The 22,747-nt window shown below is 36.1% G+C and overlaps 1 protein-coding gene across 1 annotated transcript; it reads left to right on the top strand.

Annotated features, from left to right (window-relative positions):
- Positions 1–3,758: 3,758 nt before the first annotated feature.
- On the top strand, positions 3,759–12,593 carry LOC113297425 (isoleucine--tRNA ligase, cytoplasmic-like). The gene is made up of 27 exons (XM_026545882.1): positions 3,759–4,423; positions 4,530–4,595; positions 4,743–4,886; positions 5,281–5,513; positions 5,605–5,770; positions 5,966–6,079; positions 6,384–6,481; positions 6,766–6,844; positions 7,374–7,532; positions 8,011–8,100; positions 8,212–8,345; positions 8,587–8,746; positions 8,904–8,987; positions 9,122–9,334; positions 9,643–9,768; positions 9,861–9,998; positions 10,122–10,225; positions 10,340–10,403; positions 10,684–10,772; positions 10,866–11,007; positions 11,148–11,211; positions 11,302–11,369; positions 11,520–11,639; positions 11,725–11,790; positions 11,904–12,015; positions 12,098–12,189; positions 12,287–12,593. Exons 1-27 carry the CDS (start codon positions 3,890–3,892, stop codon positions 12,389–12,391), a joined length of 3,564 nt encoding a protein of 1,187 aa, XP_026401667.1. The 5' UTR covers positions 3,759–3,889; the 3' UTR covers positions 12,392–12,593.
- Positions 12,594–22,747: the final 10,154 nt, after the last annotated feature.

Here is a 22,747-nt window from a genome sequence, read left to right as displayed (position 1 = left end):
TAAACCCTGCTGGTTTTTCTGGTTTTTATTTCTTTTATCAGACTCTATGTTTCGGTGAAGGCAAAATGGTGACAGAGGATGATGGTAGGGAAGAAACATCAATCAAGACCCCTAGTTTCATATTATTTGCATGAAACCCACATGTCTGATAAATATTAACTCGTATATACACCTGTTACACGATGATATAGTTGTTTATATATATATATATATATAAATTTAACATATATAAATCTTATACTGATAATAAAAAGTAACATATATGTATAAATTTTAAGCAACATCGACTTTATAAAGTAAGCCGGAAAGTTCAACGAGAATCTCAGCGAGATGAACTTGTCTCGGTGTCTCGGTCCCAGCTGAGACAAGCCGAAATATGATATTGTCTACATTGATCCTAGCCTACCTTCTCCGCTCCAAATCATCGACCAAAGTAGGCTAGCCGAGCTGCCTATAAGGGTCTTAATTAGGTCAACAACGACCAATAACTGCTGCAATTCACCCCAGCCGTCCAACTTGGCTAGCTGGTGTGGCCGGCCTAGATTCAATCTCAGGTTACCAATGAGATAACGTGATTGCCACCTCTTATCCTTCTTCTTAATGAACCAATCACGTCGTTCATAGCCTACATGTGCAACCATCAATGGCCGACCAAAGAAGGATGGTCACACCACTTTTTAACCTATGAAAACTGCGACTAATTCAAGCCGGCTCTATACAACGATGTTTTACATGCATCAAATATTTTGAGTTGCTTGCTTGAAAATGATGCTTCACATGCATCGCTTACAAACAATATTTTTAACATAATTTAGTTATTTAACCTAAAGCACCATGTTCTATTTTTTGAACACTACTCAACGCAAGTCCTATTCTTACGACTTGACTTGTCACTTATGACCACCTGCTGCCTAGCTTGCGCATGACTGGTCAAAATATTTCTTTACATGTAGGTTTTATATACAAGACCCACAAATACATATTAGTTGCTAGAATAATCACGTATTCATTCTTCCACTCTTCATAACCACTTCTCACATGTCATAGTGATGGGCCCACTCAGCAACTACCACGCTTCGCATTACTAGTCGTGAGACGACTTGCTCCATATCATGTGGACTTTACCATACAAGTATGCCTAAGTTGTGCAAGTAGGCTTTAGCCTTATAAGCACGCCTTAGTCATGCAAATCACGACTAAGAGCCACTTTCTACAAAGATACTCGAGACATCAAACATATCACAATTGGGGGATGTTCATCAAACACACCCATTACAAGAAAGTGTCAGGAAAGACGGGCGGTTGGCAAAAGTAGAGGAGTAGTGGATGTAAATCTGACTAGTCTTCCCTTCATAATCGGGACATGGTTCTCATCACTTTCACACGATCTCCACTTATTCACTACTCAACTACCTCCACTTCCTACGAGATCAGGGTGTTCATTATGACTTACTATAAAATAGATTTCCATCTATGGAATAAGAACAACTAACACAAGTATGCGAAGAACAGAAAACTTACAAATTACCATCTTTTGCAACAAGTTCCATGTTCTAATATAAGTCATAAAACAACCACACCTTATAGAGCTTGTCTCTCTGATCTCAACGCTTTCCCAGCTTCCCTCCTTAAAATCAGCCCTTCTCCTTCATTTTGTGACCGAAGCAAGACTGGAACAACCATTTCTTGGTTTAGGCCAGAATTGTACAAATTGATCTCTCGAATCTAAAGTACTCATGTACAGTATATTTTTTTAGGGTCTAGACTCGTTTCTCATCAACCTACCCACTTTTACTCTTTTCTCGAGAATCAGTTTTTACCCTACTACAACAGTCTGTGGTGACATTATTATTTATCCATCTAACAGACCCAACACTACCATTTATTGCCTTTACTACATTTACCCAATCTCCTTCCAAATGCAGGTTTCCAATGACAACTCTTCTGGCCATATGATTACTTCCAGTGCTGTTATAGCCTCCTCCTACCCCCCATTTCAGTATCAATGCCTAGGGTAACTCAAATTTCCTTTCTAGCCTATCCCAGATTGTTTAAGACTAAATGCTTAGAAAAAAAAGATAGATTATTTTTAGTATGAAAAATTTAATCAGTAACTATTTTTAACACTAGAGAATGAAAATCAAAGAACAAAAATGAAGAACAGTTGTTCATAGACGTGTGGTCATCATCTACATATTTGTGAAACCAATGTATTCGTTTGAATATACAATCATTATCATACTAATGAAGATTCAAAATACATTGAAATAACGTAAATAATTTGATGACTTCGCACCATTAATAATAAATTTTTATTGATTAATCCTTGTTATGCTTAAAAAAAGTAAATGATTGGCAGTAGTCTATGTTTTAGCAATGGAAATTCTATAGAGTGGAAATGAAAGAACCTTACACCGTTCATGTTTTTCAGTTACCCGCAAAGTTAGACACTTATCGATCCTAAAGGAACACGAAACAGAAAGTCAGCAAGAGCATAAAATGATCAATTTAATATCTCGCCTCTAAGAAGAAAGTAAAACAACGACCCACCAGTCACCAAATTTTAGCATGTTATCATTCAAAGTAGACTCCAATTACTTGAACATCGTCTTGACTACTGCGGTGATGTATGGTGATCCGCTTTTCACTTTGGGATAAACAAAGTCCACAAGTAAAGTGGCAACTGGAGTTACCGGCTGTACTCTTATGGTCACTCATGGAATTCTTTGAGATGCCTTCTGCAACAGACACACTTGGAAGTATAAATGTTAGAGCACTGCTCTGTCGAACTCACAAGTTTTGCTATCTCAAGCTAGTTGTCAATGTTAGATTCACAAAACTATATCTTGAATTCTAGTCTGCTAAAGTCAAATCTCGGAGCAGAGGCAAACCGGAAGATCTACCAGAAATAATGCGTGCATGATAGATTTGTTGGGATCAGCAGGGGTACGATGGTGATGGAAATGACCTCACCAATCAGAGTAACTACGACACCTGAAAACATGCGCTTTTTTGCTTGCCACCAACATAACTATTGCACAAGGATGAAGGCAAATCTATTTTGAAACAGACTCTGCAGCTTTGCAGCAGTTAATAAAGAATGACAACACCCAAGCACCGTGGATCATTCATAACATGATAAAAGAGATACACCACCATCTACAACAAATTGAAGAATCAACGTTCACACACTTACACAGAACGAATCAAGCTGCAACTCGACTGAAAAATATTGCAATAGAGAAACAACTACAAATAGGAGGAAATGTAAACACCTTTTTCGAGGATAACTCATGTCCAACTTTCCTTGATGTAATTGTAATGAATGATTTGATAGGGCGTTCGTATTCCAGAGAAATTTCTTACTAATAAAAGTAACTACTCTTTCCAAAAAAAAAAGGCACCTAGCTCAGCTGGTCATCTCTGTTTCCAAAGTTTCACGCGCATCAGGGGTCCCAGGTTCGAGCCTCAATGGCGTAATATTGTAGGAATTAACATGGAAGGTAGAGTTAGCTTGCCCCCCTTGTGACACAATTTCAGCCCCCATCCGCTTCGCCTTCCTTGGCTAGACTACCATGAGGCTCGCTGGTAAACTAGCACGGCAACCTGTTCAAGAGCTTATCTTGTTAGGCTTCCAACTTGTTAATGTAATACTCTTTAATAAAAAAATAAATAAATGTGGTTAGATAAGTTGCAGCCCCTGCTTATTATTTTTATATTTCAGCCCTACCTTGAATACTAAATAACCCCCCTTGCGAAAGTGAAGTGAAATAGAACTCAACTTGTCTGCACTTGAAAAACTGATACAGAAGAGTGAAACCCTAGAAGTAGAAGAAACCTTAACCCTAAAAATCTCAATCGAAATTCTGTCCTCCAGATTCAATCGACCATGGAGGAGGTGAACGAAGGAAAAGATTTCTCATTCCCAAAACAAGAAGAAAAGATTCTAAGGTATTGGTCAGATATCCAAGCATTTGAAAATCAATTGAAACGAACAGAAAATCTACCAGAATTCGTCTTCTACGATGGTCCACCATTTGCAACTGGGTTACCTCATTATGGTCATTTACTTGCTGGTACAATCAAAGATATTGTTACTCGTTATCAAACTATGATTGGTCATCATGTAACTAGAAGATTTGGTTGGGATTGTCATGGTTTACCAGTTGAATACGAAATTGATCAGAAACTGGGTATCAAAACAAGACAAGATGTTTTGAATGTGGGTATCGGTAATTATAATGAAGAATGTAGAAGTATTGTTACTAGATATGTTAGTGAGTGGGAAAATACTGTTACAAGAATGGGTAGATGGATTGATTTCAAAAATGATTATAAAACGATGGATATCAATTTCATGGAGAGCGTTTGGTGGGTTTTTTCTCAGTTGTATGAAAAGGGTTTGGTTTACAGAGGCTTCAAGGTATCAGACTTCTACCTGTTGTATTAATAGCTTTGTTTTCGTTATGTATTATTATAGAAAGTTAATTCATTGGAACTGGTGCTAATTATCACTTGTTAACCTGTAGGTGATGCCATACAGTACTGGCTGCAAAACTCCACTTTCAAACTTTGAAGCTAATTCCAATTACAAGGTACTAATCATAATGTCGTGTAGCTGCAATGAGTAGTTTATTGTCCTATATAGATTTTATTTTATTCTATTTTAATAAAAGAAACATGCTAATTCCAATTACAAGTGCCATACAGCGGTGGGTTTCTCACTTTCTTATGTAATGCAGGATGTTCCCGATCCTGAGATCATGGTGTCTTTTCCCATAATTGGTGATCCTCATAATGCTGCTCTTGTAGCATGGACAACAACGCCATGGACTCTTCCTAGTAATCTTTGCTTATGTGTCAATGCAAAGTTCGACTATGTAAAGGTCAGTGTAATGCAGTTTTAATTGTAATGGATAATAGTTCCATTTTTAGTGCTTAGATGAAGATTCAGCTGCGTATTTAGTTTCTTCTTGTACCATTCACATTTATCTTACATCTACGTATCTATTAGAGTTTTTGATAATGTCTGAACTGATTTGTCTAACACTAACTGTTGAGAAGAGAAGATCTCCATAAAGCAACATAGAAAATGTCTTTTAAATTCGAAAAGAAGTAGGAGCATCTTAAGCATACACACTTGTTCACAATAAATACTTTACATAGAGAGAGAAATGTTATATTTTGTTTAAGTGCATAACAAGAGATTTAGTGTATGGCATTTATTTCTGTGGTTTTATCGTTTGTGGATTATCTCACTGGGTCTGCAATAACAAACAGGTACGCAACAAAACGTCTGGGTTAGTCTATGTTGTTGCTAAATGTCGGTTATCCCAGCTACCTAGCGACATGAAGAAATCTAAAGCAGATGGGCCTAATGCACCTAGTCAAGATCCAAAGAATGCTAAGTCTAAGAACAAGAGCTCATCCAATGGGAAAGTCGAGAAGGAAGCCGACTCTGGACCATATGAGTTGTTGGAGACAATGACTGGTGCTTCGCTAGTGGGGTTGAAGTGAGCTCTTTACCTCCTAACCATCTTTCTTCCTTTTCCCCTTGTTATAAACCCTTGATCGCTAACATTATGAAGGATTTGTTCAATGCAGGTACATTCCTTTGTTTGATTATTTCGCCGACTTCTCTGGTTCAGCATTCAGAGTAGTAGCAGACAACTATGTCACTGATGACAGTGGTACTGGTGTTGTCCACTGTGCTCCTGCATTTGGAGAGGAGGATTATCGTGTCTGTATTGCAAATCAGATAATCCAAAAGGTTTAACTTCTCTTATGTTCTACTTAATCATTCATTATTTTACTCCATATCTGTATTTGATCTGGCAAATCCGAATCGCGTATGAGCCTATACTTTCTGTATAGTCCTACTAAGCCAAAGGGATAAACCATATGCATTGCTTTTCTGCTCTTGGTAGATTATGTTTACTCATTGTCTTTGGTTCGACTCATGTAGGGAGAAAACTTAGTTGTAGCAGTTGATGATGATGGGTGCTTTACAGACAGGGTGTCTGATTTTTGTGGGCGATACGTCAAGGATGCAGATAAAGACATTGTCATTGCTGTGAAGGCAAGCATGAGAAAAATCAACTCTATGAACTTTTGATTTAACAGTCAATGCCAGCGATATCTTTTTCCTGAATATGCTGAATTTTAACTTTTCTGATATAAAAGAAAGTAATACTTATGTATGAAAAGCCATTTATGTAAATCTGGGGAATCTGTAGATAATGAACAGACTCAATGGACAAGAATCTGAACTTGCACCTTATAGTTTACGTTGGCAATTCGAGCAGTATTGTTTGAGTTGGAACTTTGGATTGGTCACACCTCCATATGTTTACCTATTTTAATACTTCTCAATTTCTGTACAGGCAAAGGGAAGGCTTGTCAAATCTCAGACATTTACCCATTCTTATCCTTTCTGTTGGAGATCTGATACTCCTCTTATTTATAGAGCAGTTCCAAGCTGGTAAATTCGTGTTCGTTAAATTGTCTTTTATCTTCATTTTGCGATGATAAAGTCTGGAATTCAGTTTTAATAGTATCTCTCTTATATTAAAAGTGTTGCAAGGAATGGCCCATCCTTAATTATTTTACTTTTTTTGTTTTCGTTTGTTTGCATTCTGGTCTTTTTGTTGAATCCGCAATTGTATTGCTTTAGTTCAGTATGCTGTAGTTCTCGATTTATGATATTAATGCATATAGAATTTCGTGTATACATACTAAGCTAAAGTCAAACTGTTCTTATTGTAGGTTTGTTGCAGTGGAGAAGCTGAAGGACCAATTGCTTGAAAATAACAAACAGACCTACTGGGTTCCTGATTTTGTCAAGGTCTTTATCTTTCTAGAGTAGCTTATTGCTTTTTCCCATTATCACAGAGTTGACCTAAACATGCCATTTGTTTGTTTTGAGAATGGATCATTCTTTCATCATTATTGGAATATTCTTCCAATTCAAAGCCCCTCTCTTTTTTGTGATTACATGTCAAGTATTTGAATTTGCCATTGGAATTCAGTAAATCAGATCAAAGACTATCAGATGCTTTACATAAGCAAGAGATGGTTTTCAGCTTGAAGACATGACCAAATATGGTTGGTGCATTCTACATTCATATTGTTAATGTATATGTAACTGCAACATATACAAGAATGAAATAAACCCAACCTTTTGGAGCCTATGATAGTGACCTTGATTGAAAGTCGGTTGCTAGATCAAATATTTCCATGTGAAATTGTCGGTAGGTCTCTATTCCGTTGGTGAGACAATTCTATTAGAAGTCAAAACCTTTATATGTTCATAAGCATCTCTATTTGTGTTTGCGTATTGTTTTGTTATTTACCTTATCCATGTCATATTGCAGGAAAAACGTTTCCACAATTGGCTGGAAAATGCTAGAGACTGGGCTGTAAGCCGAAGTAGATTCTGGGGTACTCCTCTTCCTATCTGGATTAGTGACGATGGCGAGGAAAGAGTAGTCATGAACTCCATTGAGAAGCTAGAAAAACTCTCTGGTGTTAAGGTTTGTCTTTGTCCTTTCCAATTCAGTAATCCTGCTTTACACCTCCTTCTTAGTGTTTCTTGTATTGGTTGGAGATAGAGGATAACCTGATGCTCTAGCATGATCTACAAATTGTTGAATATAGTCACAGTGCATATATATAACTCCAGTTCAATTACAACGTCCAAATTGCTAGAAAATATGTTTGTGATCAAAGAACGAATTTATAGTGTTAACTGTTAAGCCTAACTAGAAATCTCTTTTTGACCAAAGAACGAATTTATAGTGTTAAGCCTAACTAGAAATGCAATATAAAAGACATCGCTTTTATTTATTCACATGTCTATATTGTAAAATGAATGCCTTTTTTACTTGTAACTAACATCTTTGTTTACTGTTCCTAGGGAGTTGAGTTTTTTTTTTCCTCATTAGTTCCTCGTTTAGGATTCAAGAAATGCCAACTATGCTGTTCTTATGGACTTCCTTTTATGTTTTTCAGGTGACTGATCTGCATCGTCATAAGATTGATCATATAACAATTCCATCCAGTCGTGGTCCTGAGTTTGGAGTGCTTCGACGAGTTGAGGATGTATGTTTTACTGAAACCTGGCAGTGAAAAGTTTTCGCTTGATTTCGTGATATTGTAGTACTTAATTATCCCGATGGTTTATAATTTATTGATACCTGGCTGTCTTTGCAGGTATTTGATTGCTGGTTTGAGAGTGGGTCCATGCCTTATGCGTACATTCATTACCCATTTGAGAATGTAGATTTCTTTGAGAATAACTTCCCTGGACATTTTGTTGCTGAAGGGCTAGATCAAACCCGTGGATGGTTGGTTTCTCATGTCCAAATGTCTTCTCTTAAGAGTCAACTTTTTTCTTCTTCCTCGTTCCCATTTCATAGCGTTCTACTTTAGATGAATAAAAAAGAAATCTTGCGGCATACTGCGTTGCTTTTAGTCGTTGTTAATCTGATTGTACTCCAAAGTGTTAAGGAATTATACTTTCTTTAATGTTAATTTATCTATTATTTGGATACGTGTTGATATTCTTGTCTTTCCACCTATTTGCAGGTTCTATACTCTTATGGTTTTGTCTACAGCATTATTTGAAAAACCAGCGTTTAGGAATCTCATTTGCAATGGTCTTGTCTTGGCTGCGGATGGGAAGAAAATGAGTAAAAGGCTTAAAAATTATCCTCCACCTACAGATATCATAGATGATTACGGAGCAGTAAGTTAATGCTTTTGCTTTTTGATTAGCTTCTGTGATTGTATGCCACAAAACCCTTCGACTTCTTTGTTCGTTGGCACGTGAAGCTTGCATTGTAGATTGTTTATTCTTCTTTTCTTTTGCGGAAGAGGTTTTTGATATTTTTTCCATTTCTCAGGACGCGCTGCGGTTATACTTGATTAATTCTCCAGTTGTGCGCGCCGAACCGTTACGGTTCAAAGGGGAGGGAGTCTATAGTGTTGTGAGTATAAGACTATTTGTGAACATTATCTTGTTTTCCGGAATTTGCTTCTTGTAGTTTGTTGTAAATTGGTGTGGTCGTTCTCCTTTTACTGATTCCACTAATCTTGAATCTTTCGACATTGACCTTCGCAGGTAAAAGATGTATTTCTTCCTTGGTATAATGCATATAGGTTCCTTGTTCAGAATGCCAAAAGAATTGAGCTTGAGGGCCTTGCACCATTCGTTCCTATTGATCAACTCACGATCCAAAAGTCATCGAACGTGTTGGATCAGTGGATTAACTCAGCAACTGAAAGTCTGGTTCATTTTGTTCGACAAGAGATGGATGCATATAGGCTATACACGGTATCCTTTAAAAATTCTTATAATGTGAATGTCTCGTAGATGTTTGAAGTTTGACACTATTAGAAGTATGCGATGTCTTTGGAATTTGAAACTTGAAACTTGAAAGTGTAGGAGCTTTTGAATTCAGTGGGATCCTAAAGGGTCTTACTTCAGGATCCTGACATGCTGCAACTTCTTGGGCATGGACTCAGTTTTAGGGATAGGGCTTGGTAGTAGTGCCCTTATGAAAAATTTCTTCCACAATCACATGTATGTATGCATGAGGTCTAAAAGTAGGTGATTAATGTGTCTTGTGGTTTTGTTGATAGGTGGTACCTTATCTCTTGAAGTTCATCGACAATCTCACAAATATCTATGTACGGTTCAATCGTAAGAGGCTAAAAGGTCGTACTGGAGAAGAAGACTGCAGGACAGCTCTGTCAACACTATACCATGTATGAAGGATATATCTTTTGTCACTTAGTTTTCCGATTATGTACCAATTAAAGCACGTCTTTCTTATATCTTAAGCTTTAAATGATGTCAGGTGCTGCTAACTACATGTAAGGTGATGTCCCCTTTCACCCCATTCTTCACGGAAGTTTTGTATCAGAACATGCGCAAGGTTTCTGAAGGATCCGAGGAGAGCATTCATTATTGTAGCTTTCCTCAGGCAGTCGGAAAGGTATTTTCCTACATGGAAATGTTAATTACTTAAGCTATCAATGATTTTATTGCCAAAACACATTTGCACTTTTTTTTTCTCTCACGAACTGCTCTGACAGCTGGTATTGTTATTGTACTTCAGAGAGAGGAACGCATTGAGCGCAGTGTTGCAAGGATGATGACAGTCATTGATCTGGGTCGTAACATACGAGAGCGCCACAACAAACCATTGAAAGCTCCTCTTAGGTCAAACTGAAGCTCATTGTCTTGTTAGATCATTTGTTTGCACACCTTTTATATTTCTTATTTGTTCCTTTCTTTTGTCTTCTTTTTCTCTAAATCTTTATTTGGGATCTGCAGAGAGATGGTGGTTGTTCATCCTGATCCGGACTTTCTTGAAGATATTGCTGGAAAGCTAAGAGAGGTAACTTATAAAAATCATAGTCAGTATTGTATATGCAAATGTTCAAAAATTTTGTGCTTCTTTTTGAGCCAGTATACAAATACGTAAAACTTAGGCTGCAGTTTGTTAGGTTTTTTCAACATCCATTTTAACTCATTGGTTCCATGTCTTTCTTATAAGTATTTGATGTCTTTTGCTGTATCCATAACTCTCTTTTGGGGTGCTCTTTTGGATGGTTTTCCATTCTACAATTTGAGTATTTTTGTTTGTGCAACTCGTGTAATCGCTATTTGCCTCACAGTATGTGCTTGAGGAGCTAAATGTACGATCTGTTGTTCCATGCAATGATCCTCTAAAATATGCTTCTTTGCGTGCAGAACCCGACTTCAGGTACTTATGAATGGTATTATTTCAATTTTAGTTGGTTTCAGTGTTTCATAAGTTCCACAGACACTAATTCAAACATCCGGATGTGTAATTTAGTGTTTTAGGTAAACGACTAGGAAAATCCATGAGAATCGTTAAAGACAAGGTTCAGGCAATGACTCAGGCAGACATCTTAAGCTTTGAGAGTGTTGGTGAGGTTACTATTGATGGGCACTGCCTAAAGCTCACTGATATTAAGGTATCAGATCATGTCGTCCTGCACATACTTTTGGTTTTTACTCTCTTGTGATTGGGGAACATTTCAGCTTTGCCGGACTTCTTAAGGGCTTATTTTGTTCCCAAGACACTGAGATATTTGAATACTTTGTTGTGTTTCAGGTTATCCGGGTCTTCAAGCGTCCAGAGAACATGGGCGAGAAGGAAATGGATGCCGCTGGAGACGGTATATATATTTTTTGAAAGATACATGTGCCCTTATCTTACAGAAATCAATATCACGAGTTGTAATGGTTTGCTTGTCCCTCATTTCTAGGTGATGTCTTGGTGATCTTGGATTTGTGCCCAGACAAGTCATTGTTTGAGGCAGGAGTTGCACGTGAGGTAACCACTGAATTCTCCATTAGGAATTAATCATCTTACTTTTAGCTATATTCACTAAATTTCTGTTACCTCAATAAGAGGTTATTTATCCATAACTTATACTTTATCAATAATTATTTTTGAATATATTGTTTCTGAACTTCACTGCAGATTGTAAACAGAATCCAAAAGTTACGAAAGAAAGCAGGTCTGGAACCGACAGATATGGTGGAGGTGTACTATGAATCATTGAATGATGATAAATCTATCCAGAATGTTGTTAACTCACAGGTAAGCATGTGATGGCAGTTAAGGGTTCCTCACAATTGTCTATCTGTTATTTATATCACTAGTGATCTTATTTTTTGCATTGCAGGAATCCTATATCAAGGGTGCACTAGGTTCTCCTTTGCTTCCTTGGGATATTGCCCCGCCCCATACTGTAAGTTTGCAAAGTTCCAATGGGAAATTTGTATTCTGTCTTAAGTTTAGGCGGGCATTTTGGGGCAGTATTTAATTCATGAATATCTTTGGGGTGTATTGTTTCTTCTGCAGGTCAAAATTAGTGAAGAAAGTTTTCATGATATTTCTGAGTTGTCATTTGTTATTCGCTTGGCGAAGCAAACCCTGGTGTTCAAATCAGATGCCATTGCTACTTTATGCTCTGGTAAAAATTTATTTATACTCCCTTCTTGGATGTTTGTCTTTATTTTATGCTGATTGAAAAAGTTCCCCCTTGAAACGATCAGGAAATGCGAAGCATGCTGAAAGCTTGCATACTTGCATATTGTCTCGGGACCACGGAAATCTTAAATCCGAGTTTCAGCTCGGAAATGGCAAGGTTCTCTATTCCTTGTGACCTTTGTTGTCTAATTTTTTCTTCCCTTCTGTGAAATCCTTAGTGTTTATGCTGTTCTTACTATTTGATAATTTTGTAGATCAAGGTAGACTGCATCCAGGATCAACCTGGAGTTGAAGTGGTCCTGGGAGAGCATGTCTTTGCTACAGTTGGAGATTATTATATGCAAACCAAAGCTGATTGATCAAATGCGGTTAAATTGAGGCCTTCACAATTGATTTTTTCAAATTACTCTCATTCTTTTTACCCATACTACAAAAAGGCTTCAAATGTCAACGCGTCATTTATTGTAAGAATTTCAGCGTAGTAATTTCTAAACTGAATTGTTAGTTCAATGCTATTTTTCTACACTAAATCACTAATGATTTGATTTATTGGGCTCGAAACTCTCTCACCTAAAAAATCTTTCACAAAAACACTTCCTCCCACCTAAAAACTCTTGACGACGAACACTCCAGCCGCCTGAATTTCTCTTCGCTTCAACCCGCTTAGAAGCTTTGCATCCTTGCTAATATTTGCTTTGTCTTTAAATTTTCCCTTCAGTTTTGTTTCTGAATCTTATTTTTTGGATTAACCTCAACTTTCCTGTTTCTTTTAGATCTTTGTTCTTAGGGTTTGATCTATCACTCTCTACTTTTGATTTTTGTTTTAGTTTACTTGTTTCAACTGGTTTGTACTAGAGTTCATCTCCTTTGTTGTTTGATTTACTTTTTGGGGGTATTTTCTAATTCTTATTGGTTTCAATCATGGTGATGAAACTCAAAAATTGGATTTCGATTACAAAATCAAAATCTCTAGCAACAACTTCAACCTCAAGAACAATGGAAGCAGTAGCAGTAGACAGCAAGACACATACAACAACAACAGACACCAAAACACCGATAACAGCCAGCGAGACTCTGATACAGATGCAGATTCAGATTGATTCTTACTTCTTCACACCGATTCCGACCGAACCAGGATACCTGTGTTACTTTAGTTTAGTTATTTTTGGATTGAAAACCCTGAGATCTTTTAATGATCCATACACTTCTACAATTTGTGGTTATGTGTAGTTTGTTTTTGTTTGATCTTTTAAGATCAGACAAAACAAGTAACGTCATTTAACCTGTTCCCGATGCAATATTATTAAATTCCCGAATGGTAAAATTGGTAGAAAAGGTAGATTCCTATGATTTGTATATGTGGAACAAACCTTGTGATTTGTGATTATGTTGGTACCTTGACTTACAATTATCCCACACAGATCAAATGTAGTGTTTTAGAAAGAAAAAATAACAAATGTGATATTCTACCTTTTGAAGTTTCAATCTTGCCTCAAAACTAATACAAAGACACCAAATTTCTTAAAAAGAGTAAATCAAATAATTTCTATATTCTAGAAATACCCTCCTACCTTTTTGTACTTCTTTGTATTAAGTATATTTAAAAACCATTTGTATTTTTATTTCGACGAAGACAATCGTAATATCTGATTTTAAAATAGAGATTCTTCCTCGATTAATATTTGAGAGAAGGAAGAAAATAATTGAGGTTTCTTACTTGAAGAAACTTCGCCTCAGAGGAAGAAACACCGAATTCTCGAGTTCCTCACCTAATCAAACAAAAGAAAACTTCATGACAACTGTACCTAGTCACATCTTGAAAAATTCGCCATTTATCCCCACTCACTTCGCTCTGTTCATCGTTGCTGCCCGCCTCTGTTGGATTTCCCGATAGTCTGAATAAACTTTACGCAAACATTGATGTTAATCAACAATTGATTAGTTTATTCATAAAAGCTAAATCAAAAGATTACTTATTGAGTTGAATATACTTTGACTGCCTTGTAGTATGCCTGATCTTTGATATCAAATATCAACCAGCCCATGAAGAGTTTCTGGATCTTTTCGAGCAACAAAAGCTAACTGTTTTTTAATACAGTTCAACTGTTTTACAAGACGACCAATAAGAAATGAAAGATCATTGTTTCCTCCGACAAAAGACCGAGAAGAAGAAATGTTAATCTGTTACTTTTTTTTTTTGTCTTCCAAGCATTTGTTTGATTGTTCCTTCAAAGACGACTTTGGTACTTATTTGATCACCAAACAGTTCTGCTTTCATTCGTTTATAGAGTTCAGTAACGAGACAAGGATAACCAAGAATTCTATAAGAACCCAATATATTGAGGAACTCGGAGATCTTAATCATCTGACTTACAATTGTCCCACACAGATCAATCTTCTTATCACCTTCCAAGAGAAAGTAAACAAATTCAGCAAATTCCTTGTCCCAATGAGACTCGTCTCCCGCACTTGTAAATAAGGTGGCATTGGCAAGCTTCCTAAAAACCCTCAATTCAAAAGGTAACTCACTCGTTGGTAATCGATATCGCTCCCAAACAACAGTTTTTCCAATAAGGGGAGTTAAAATAGTAGATGTTTCAACTTTTTTACCAGTAATCAGATGATTACATCCAAATTGTACTTGATGATATCGAAAATCACACTACGATTGACATGAATAAGATAGCAATCGACAAGAGTTTCAAAAGTAAGATTTTCATGATTAATATTATGGATATTAGCATAGAAAACTCTTACCACATCAGGTAATATCCGCTAACATCGAAAGTATTCCCCATTCTCGATCCTGAACAAACTTCACATAGCTTGCAGCCGAAACTTCTGAATCAAGTCTCTTTTCAGCAATAAAACCCATTTCTTTGAGAACTTGATACTTTTCAAAACATGAATTATCTATAAAGAAGGTGGATTCATGTTTATCTTTGATCATATTGGGAAAACGGATCTTCTCAATGTCAAGATCATCAACGAAAGGATTAAAGAGAAGTTTATGAGCAAGATCAGAAGGTTTTCCACCCCTAGTTTTTCTCTTATCCATCATCGGCACAAGCAATCAAACAAGTTTCAAAAACAGCCAAAGAACCCTAATCCAAATTCCGAACACTAATACAAAATTGTTTGTAAGAAACAATATTGTTAGCTCCATTTTATAAAGAGTAAAAGCCCTTTTTCATAAATCAACGGGATCTGGAAATTGTTCTAAAATCGAAAATACTAGTTTTTTAGGAAATAACTCCAAGATTGGATATCGATTTAAAACTAGAAAAGTTAATTTTTATTTTCGGTTTGAGCCTTTACAAAGGATTGATTCTATACTCATAATCTAAAATATGATTACTCTAATATCACCATAGGAGAATGCTAGCTTCTCATAATACTCTTTTGGACACACGAGGTGTTTTTTACGAAGAATTTTTTAGAGCCACATATTGTAAGAGTGGTTATAAGGGAAATTATACAGAAAAATCTCACAATATGTCTAGGATCATTCTTTAGAAAATCCTTCAAAATAAAAAATGCTTCAAGGAAGCAGAAGTGAGGAGCATGCATCCACCCTTTATCAACATGATCGTTGACATAAATATTTCCTTTTTTATTTCCAATTAGCATGAAATTTCGCCAGGAGAATTTATTTTTTCGAAGTGTGTTCACAGAGCAAGCTCCGTTTATGTGCCAATAAACGCTTGTAAAAAAGTTATAACAAACATCTTGAAGAGAAAAACTTCGAGATCTTTCAATAAGATTTCTGGATGCAAAGAGGTGGTATTCTTGAGAGTTCCTTACGATAGCATAACGGAGAAACTTGTAATGGTCAAGATTTAGCATACCAAATGCCACCGCTGTAGATGATGTTCTTTCAGACAAGAGTCAGTTAGATTTCTCAGCCTGTAAAGACAAAAGGTTGGCAGAGATCCTTTTTATGGATTTGTAATATTTATGGCATTTATCAATTTTCCGAAAGAGTTCTGGAAATAGAGTTTCAACATCTTCATTCGTGTCTTCCACCATGAAAAATTGATGCCACCACATCTTGATGGTACGTTAAATGGATCAGTTATAAATTTCTTCAAAACCATATTTAGATTCAGTCTTATAGGTTGGATCGCACTAAAAACAGATTGTTAGATCTTATCGTGTTTGCCTACTCTGGTACCAATTGAAATGATGAGGGTACCAAGTACACTGTAATCTTTCCGATATCAAATATGCAGGACACACATTGTGTAATCTAATACATACACGAACTATCAAGGAGATTGCTTAAAAAAGATGTACACTTGGTATGTAACATAAATTCGAATCGGAACCAATTTATGGGATCAAACCAAGTGGATTAACGTACAATGTTATTAAATTAATTATAACTGTAACAATAATTATAATGCGGAAAGTAAAATAAAGGCACACGATAACATTTTGTTATCAAGGAAAACTTCAAGGCAGAAAAACCCCGGGATCCAGTCCAGTATTGGATACTCTCAGTATTAAGCCGTTATAAAAATTAACTACAACAACTTCATATAGTTGAGACCAAGTGAACTAACTCTGAGTTACCCAGTTCCTTCAGCATCCATATGCATACAACCAATCTGGTCCACGCACGTGAATTCCAAGATAGAGTCCACTATCTCAAGTTGATTCACATGTTGTGGAGACTCCAACAACTCAACTCCTTTGGATATAGTCTGAAACAATAAATGACTAATATGTTTTAGTATCTTCTCTACCAATATCATAGATCAACAATTTAATCAGAGATAAGTTGAGCACAAAGGTTCTTCCATTATAATAATATGAATTCCTTTGTCAGTCAGATCAACTAAGATAAATACTATATAAACAATCAAACTTATTTTGCAAACTATCATAATAAATCTCAAATAGAAACACCTAGATAGATTGTAGATCTATACAATAAGCTTTAAAATCTATCGAGATAGACAGCTTGTCAGATCCCATTTAATCAAGCATGCAAGAAGTTTATCAAAAAGATCATAATACCCAAAATAAAAAAATTCTAGTCTTCAATCTTCAAAGTACATGTAAAAACAACTTCATTCCCGGTAATGATCGATCACGCACATAACAGAGTCTATTAACAATGGATGATCAATAATTTCATTTTCAGATCTTAAATCAATAAGGCAGATCTGAAATCGTCAATCCTTAAACTAGTTTGACTAAATTTATATTAGAAAATAAGAATAAAAAAAATAAACAAACTAGATCTATGAAGGTTAAACTTCACCGTTAGACCATCAAATCAATAATTGAAAACTAAAATAATAATATGATTCTTAGTTTCCCACCACCACTAAAGCTTCTTGAAAAACGTGGGGTACCAAAATACACCACCAACTTTTTCTTAGGAAATATGTATGGACAAACTCAATACGACTCTGAGAGTTCAACTCAATCAAGGAATATTATCTAGAGTTATATATCTCACTCTTTTGCGATTACAACGTCTACAAAATCAAAACTGTGAACCTAATCATAAAGAGATTACTTGCACGGTACCAAAGACCAATGTCCGAGAATCAATCAAGTCGTATCCAACAAACTAGGTCGGATGTATCTACTATGATTGATTAACGGACAACCTGTGATATTTCAATTATAAAGATAAGCAATATAATGCGAAAAAAGAAATAGCATAGACGCCAGAAGTTTTGTTAACGAGGAAACCGCAAATACAGAAAAACCCCTGGACGTAGTTCATATTGAACAACAAACTGTATTAAGCCGCTACAAACACTAGCCTACTACCAATTAACTTCAGACTGGAATGTAGTTGAGCCCTAAAAGGTATCCCACCGATTAAGGTACAGGCACGCTCCTTCCGCCTCTTGAATCCCAGCAGGAATCCGCGTTATTGATTCCCTTAGATTACATCACACCAACTAAGAGTTGCTTCAACTCAATTGAACACTTTAAACTAATATTCCTCCCACAAATTAATCCTATATATATATGATTTCCTTTACGATCAAAAATATTTCGATCAAGGTGATAAGGAAATCGATAGCAATAGACAAAGTCTATCTAACCTCAAAATCCAGACTTATGCAACTCGAAGGGCAGTCTAGATTATTATTTACCTCACAAGTATAAAACTTGTGGAATCAACAAAGTTTGAGACGAAGAGAACTTTGATGATTTCTGTTTATCTTGATCGAGTGAGTAGCTCAACAATCGATCAAGATCAGGATACTCGAGTTATCAAGGAAGCATAACTGGACCTGGCTTCACGAATCCCTATGAAGTCTTTGTAGTCGCTAAACCCTAAAAGGGTTCGGAAGAGGACGACTCTAGTTACAACTAGGACACACCAAATTAGTGTCGGGATTCAAAGATCCCAGTTGCTTGAAGTTCCACTTTTATAGTCATTCAAACAATAGGTTGCTTTAGGTTTAAGCTAAGATAGCTTTGGAACCAAGCAATCAATATCCACCATTAGATGAATCTTTGAATCTAATTTACATAAACAAGATATACACCCTGGTTAGGTGAAACTGTAACCGAACCATGTATAAAGACTATGTTCAAGGTGGTTAGCCGAAACTAGATGATTTGAACTTAAAAATTTAATACTCATTTTCATGAACACTTAAGACATTCACCTTGAGTCAATATCATCTGATCAAATAAGTCTAGTGTTTTAGAGAATTAAATAAATGCTAATTATCTCATAGAAATAATTTAATCGCACTTGAAAATAATCCACATGGTTAGTAGGTGTACAAAGTACAAATACCATAGCCATTTGTGAGTGGGTTTAGTCACAGTACGTGTACCGATTTGTAAGCTAACAAGCCAAACCAAGTTCCAGAGTTAACAAAACTATTTAGGTATGCATACCAGTTTGGATACCTTAAGACTATGATCGGTTCCAGAGTCCACAAATGTATTTTGGTACGTGTACATGTTTGGAACATATAACTATTTTGGTACGTGTACCGGTTTGGATACTAACCCAGTTTCATGACCATATTTCCTAAATAGTTTGCACACGAGTATGGTACCGATCCGGTTCACGAGTCGAACAAATATTTATATGGTGTGCATAAGTGTTAGAGCACTGCTTTGTCGAACTCGCAAGCGTTGCTATCTCAATCTTGTTTGTCAAGTTTAGTTTCCAAAACTATAAGTCTTGATTTCTAGTCTACTTATATCTAAGTCTCGGATTAGGATAGAATATGTAACTGAGCTTTAGACTCCACGTCGTTCATCGATTGAAGACGAAAAACTACTAAGGGGAGATTATGGAACTTCATCAACAAAAGGTATGCGGAGACTTGAACTCATCTATCACTCAAAAGTCTATCTACTATATCTCCTATTTGAGACAAAAATCGTATAGCTATATAAACTTCGATTATACACATTTGATATTTCGAACTGAGTTTAACTCGCTTATATATTTCTCGAAATATGTGTTGGTAATATTTCGCTTTAACCAAGTTCATCTTATATTCTTGATGAAAGTCAAAAGATGATCATGTGAAAATCTTCTGGTAACATCTTACATGATTTGTGTGAGACAGTCATTTGATGTAGACTCAGAATGTTTCGTATTGATCTATCGATCGCTTGAAAATTGCTTTGAAGCTAATAGTTTGTGTGAGACAGCTATTTTCATCTTCTAAGAATGTTTCAATGATTGAAATGGGAGTTTAGAACAATTAACCATGATCGGATATAGTACAGTATGCATACTTGTATGCTAACTGTTGCAAGTTATTCCAAGTCCGGGAACCATAGTATGCATACCCGTATGCGTACTGGTTGGTTAGTTGAAGTCCGGGAACTTAGTAAGCATACCCGTATGCGTATCGGCGTAAGTTCAAGTCCAGGAATTCAACTGAGTTTGATGGTGTATGACAGTATGCGTACCCGTTCGCATACTGGCGAACCCAGACCAAGTACGACTACTTAGGTATGCGTACCCGTCTGCATACAGGAGTGGGTTATGTTCTAAAATCAGTTTATTCATGAACTAATCCACTTATAAAATAAGGAATGCAATCTTTTGCAAACCGTGGATATAATGTTCATGAATTGTTTCGAGTGAATCAAAATCGATTTTGCTTCAATTGTGACTTGTATACTTCTATGAGAATATAAACAATTGAACAACTCTATAAATAGTTTCATTTGAGTCAATTGAACTAGCCGTGTTAAGATGAACAAGGTTGATATGAAAGTGTTCATATGGCTAACTTCGGTTAACTATTGTGGAGCCAACAAGGTGTACATGTTTAGGTACGGTTACCCATATCTAAATGAAGTCACTTTTCATTTGTGTGTAACAAGATAAGTTCGATCTAACGGTTGAAAGATATTAGCTTGAGTCTAATCAGGTTTCATCTAACGGTGAATATTGAATGATTTGTTACCAAGGTAACATTGCAAACCTTGATTTGAAGACTATATAAGGGAGAACTCTAGCAACTGGGAAACTTAATCCCCACACCTCCTATTTGATACTAGTTGCGACTAGAGTCGATTCTCCTTTAACCTAGGTTTTTCCTAAAACCATTATAGGTTAACGACTTAAAGACTTCATTGGGATTGTGAAGCCAGACCAAACTATTTTCTCTGTAGTTGTGTGTTCTGATCTTGCTGTATTCTATCGTATTGAGTACTGTCTTCTCTAAGATTTGCTCGAGATTTAATCTCCGATAGGCAAGATAAGAAGTAGTCACAAACATCTTCGTCTCATCGTTTGTGATTCCACAATATCTTGTTTCGTTACCATACCATTAAGATTATTATGATGTGATTAATATTACTAGGCTTTTCTTCGGGAATATAAGTTCGGTGTATCAATTGGTCCCTGTTCACCTTAATTTATCTAAAGACGGAACAAAACTCGTAGGTATTTCCGTGGGAGACAGATTTATCTATTCAATAGACTTTTCTGTGTGAGACAGATTTGTTTATCAAGTCTTCGACTTTGGGTCGTAGCAACTCTTAGTTGTGGGTGAGATCAACTAAGGGAATCAAGTGTGTAGAGTCCTGCTGGGATTCAGAGGCGTAAGGAACACGAATGTATGTTAATCAGTGTGAGATTGGTTAGGGCTCAACTTCATTCCAGTCCGAAGTTAACTTGTAGTAGGCTAGTGTCTGTAGCGGCTTAATACAGTGTGGTCTTCAAATCTGGACTAGGTCCCGGGTTTTTCTGCATTTGCGGTTTTCTCGTTAACAAAATTTCTGGTGTCTGTGTTATTTATTTTCCACATTATATTTTCTATATCATTGAAATATCACAGGTTGTGCATAGTTCAATCAATTAGATAATCCAACCTATGGTTGTTGATATAAATTGATTGACACTTGAATATTGGCCTTTGGTACCGTTCTAGTTGTTTCACATGATAATCAGGCTCGCGGATTTCTATCCGTTTGATTTGCTGATTACATTGTGAAACAAAGATATAACTCTTGGATATTTTCATTGATTGAGTCTGACTGTCTAGTTGATTCTCTTGGAATTATATTGGAGTTTGTCCATACAGATTGCCTAAACGAAATATGGGGTGTGGTTGTTAGACCCCCGCTTTTTCAATAAGGATATGCGTACCACAAATCTGCAAGTCAATATATAGATACTCTGCTACGTGTTCGAGTACATGTAATACAACTTCAGACTTATAACAGTTTTCCCTGTTTGTAAGACTGATAACACTGTCTTGTATTCGAATTTATAGGAGTTCTCTATTTCTCTCTAAATCGATTCGAAACATTCCCGCATAACATCAATGACACATTTCACTATTCCAGGCTATTTTCGAATGATAAAACTTGAATCATGATTTTGATTCTGAATAATAAATTGTCCTTAACCAAAATTTATCAAGTATGATATCAAGATAAACTTGACTCAAAACTCTTGTATATGCATAATAGTGTAATTAGTTATGCGACATCGTTTCAATGATACAAAAGTGAATATAACTTTAGAAATAGGTGGTTCAGTCTTCACTTACCTTTTGTTGATGAAGTTTTCCAAAAGCTTCGGTTGATCTTCGCCTTCAAACGGTAGAACACAATGATGACTGTCGTGATCCACTGTTTCTCAACTACATTTCTATCCTAGTCCGAGTCTTAACTAATTGTAGACTAGAAATCAAGATATAGCTTTGACAACTAAATTTGACAACAAGCTTGAACTAGAAACACTTGTGAGTTAGACCGAGCAATGCTTTAACACTTCTTGATCCCACAGAAGACTTTAACCGAAGGCCACGTAAGATGTTTTACCTAATCATGGTACTCTCATCTCCGACAGGTATTACAAGAATATTACTAATGAGCTTCCCACACAAACGTTTAGTCTAGTGTGTCCAAGGGATGAGTTTGTAAAAACACAAGCTCTGCTATTTATATTGTAATGACCAAGGATTGTTTGGACAACAAGGAATTACCAAATCTGAAAATTCTATATATATGCAATAAATTAATATTTTCGGTTTTGTTCTCTTCCAATTGTAATCCAATTTAATACCTAAATCCCTCTTGGATGACAACCAATAATCTAATACTCCCTCCGTCTCTAAATTACACACAAACCTGCCTATCTTTTAGAGACGGAGGGAGTATATAACATGTAGTTTATTATTGTAACTACAAGAAATATGCTTATCCTTTGAGATATGGAAAGCATATAAATTCGAATATTATGTCAACAA

Source organism: Papaver somniferum, chromosome 7, assembly GCF_003573695.1.
Source record: "Papaver somniferum cultivar HN1 chromosome 7, ASM357369v1, whole genome shotgun sequence".
Taxonomy (NCBI): Eukaryota; Viridiplantae; Streptophyta; class Magnoliopsida; order Ranunculales; family Papaveraceae; genus Papaver; species Papaver somniferum.
Note: the sequence above shows the minus strand (reverse complement) of the source record. Positions and strands in the feature narration are given on the sequence as shown.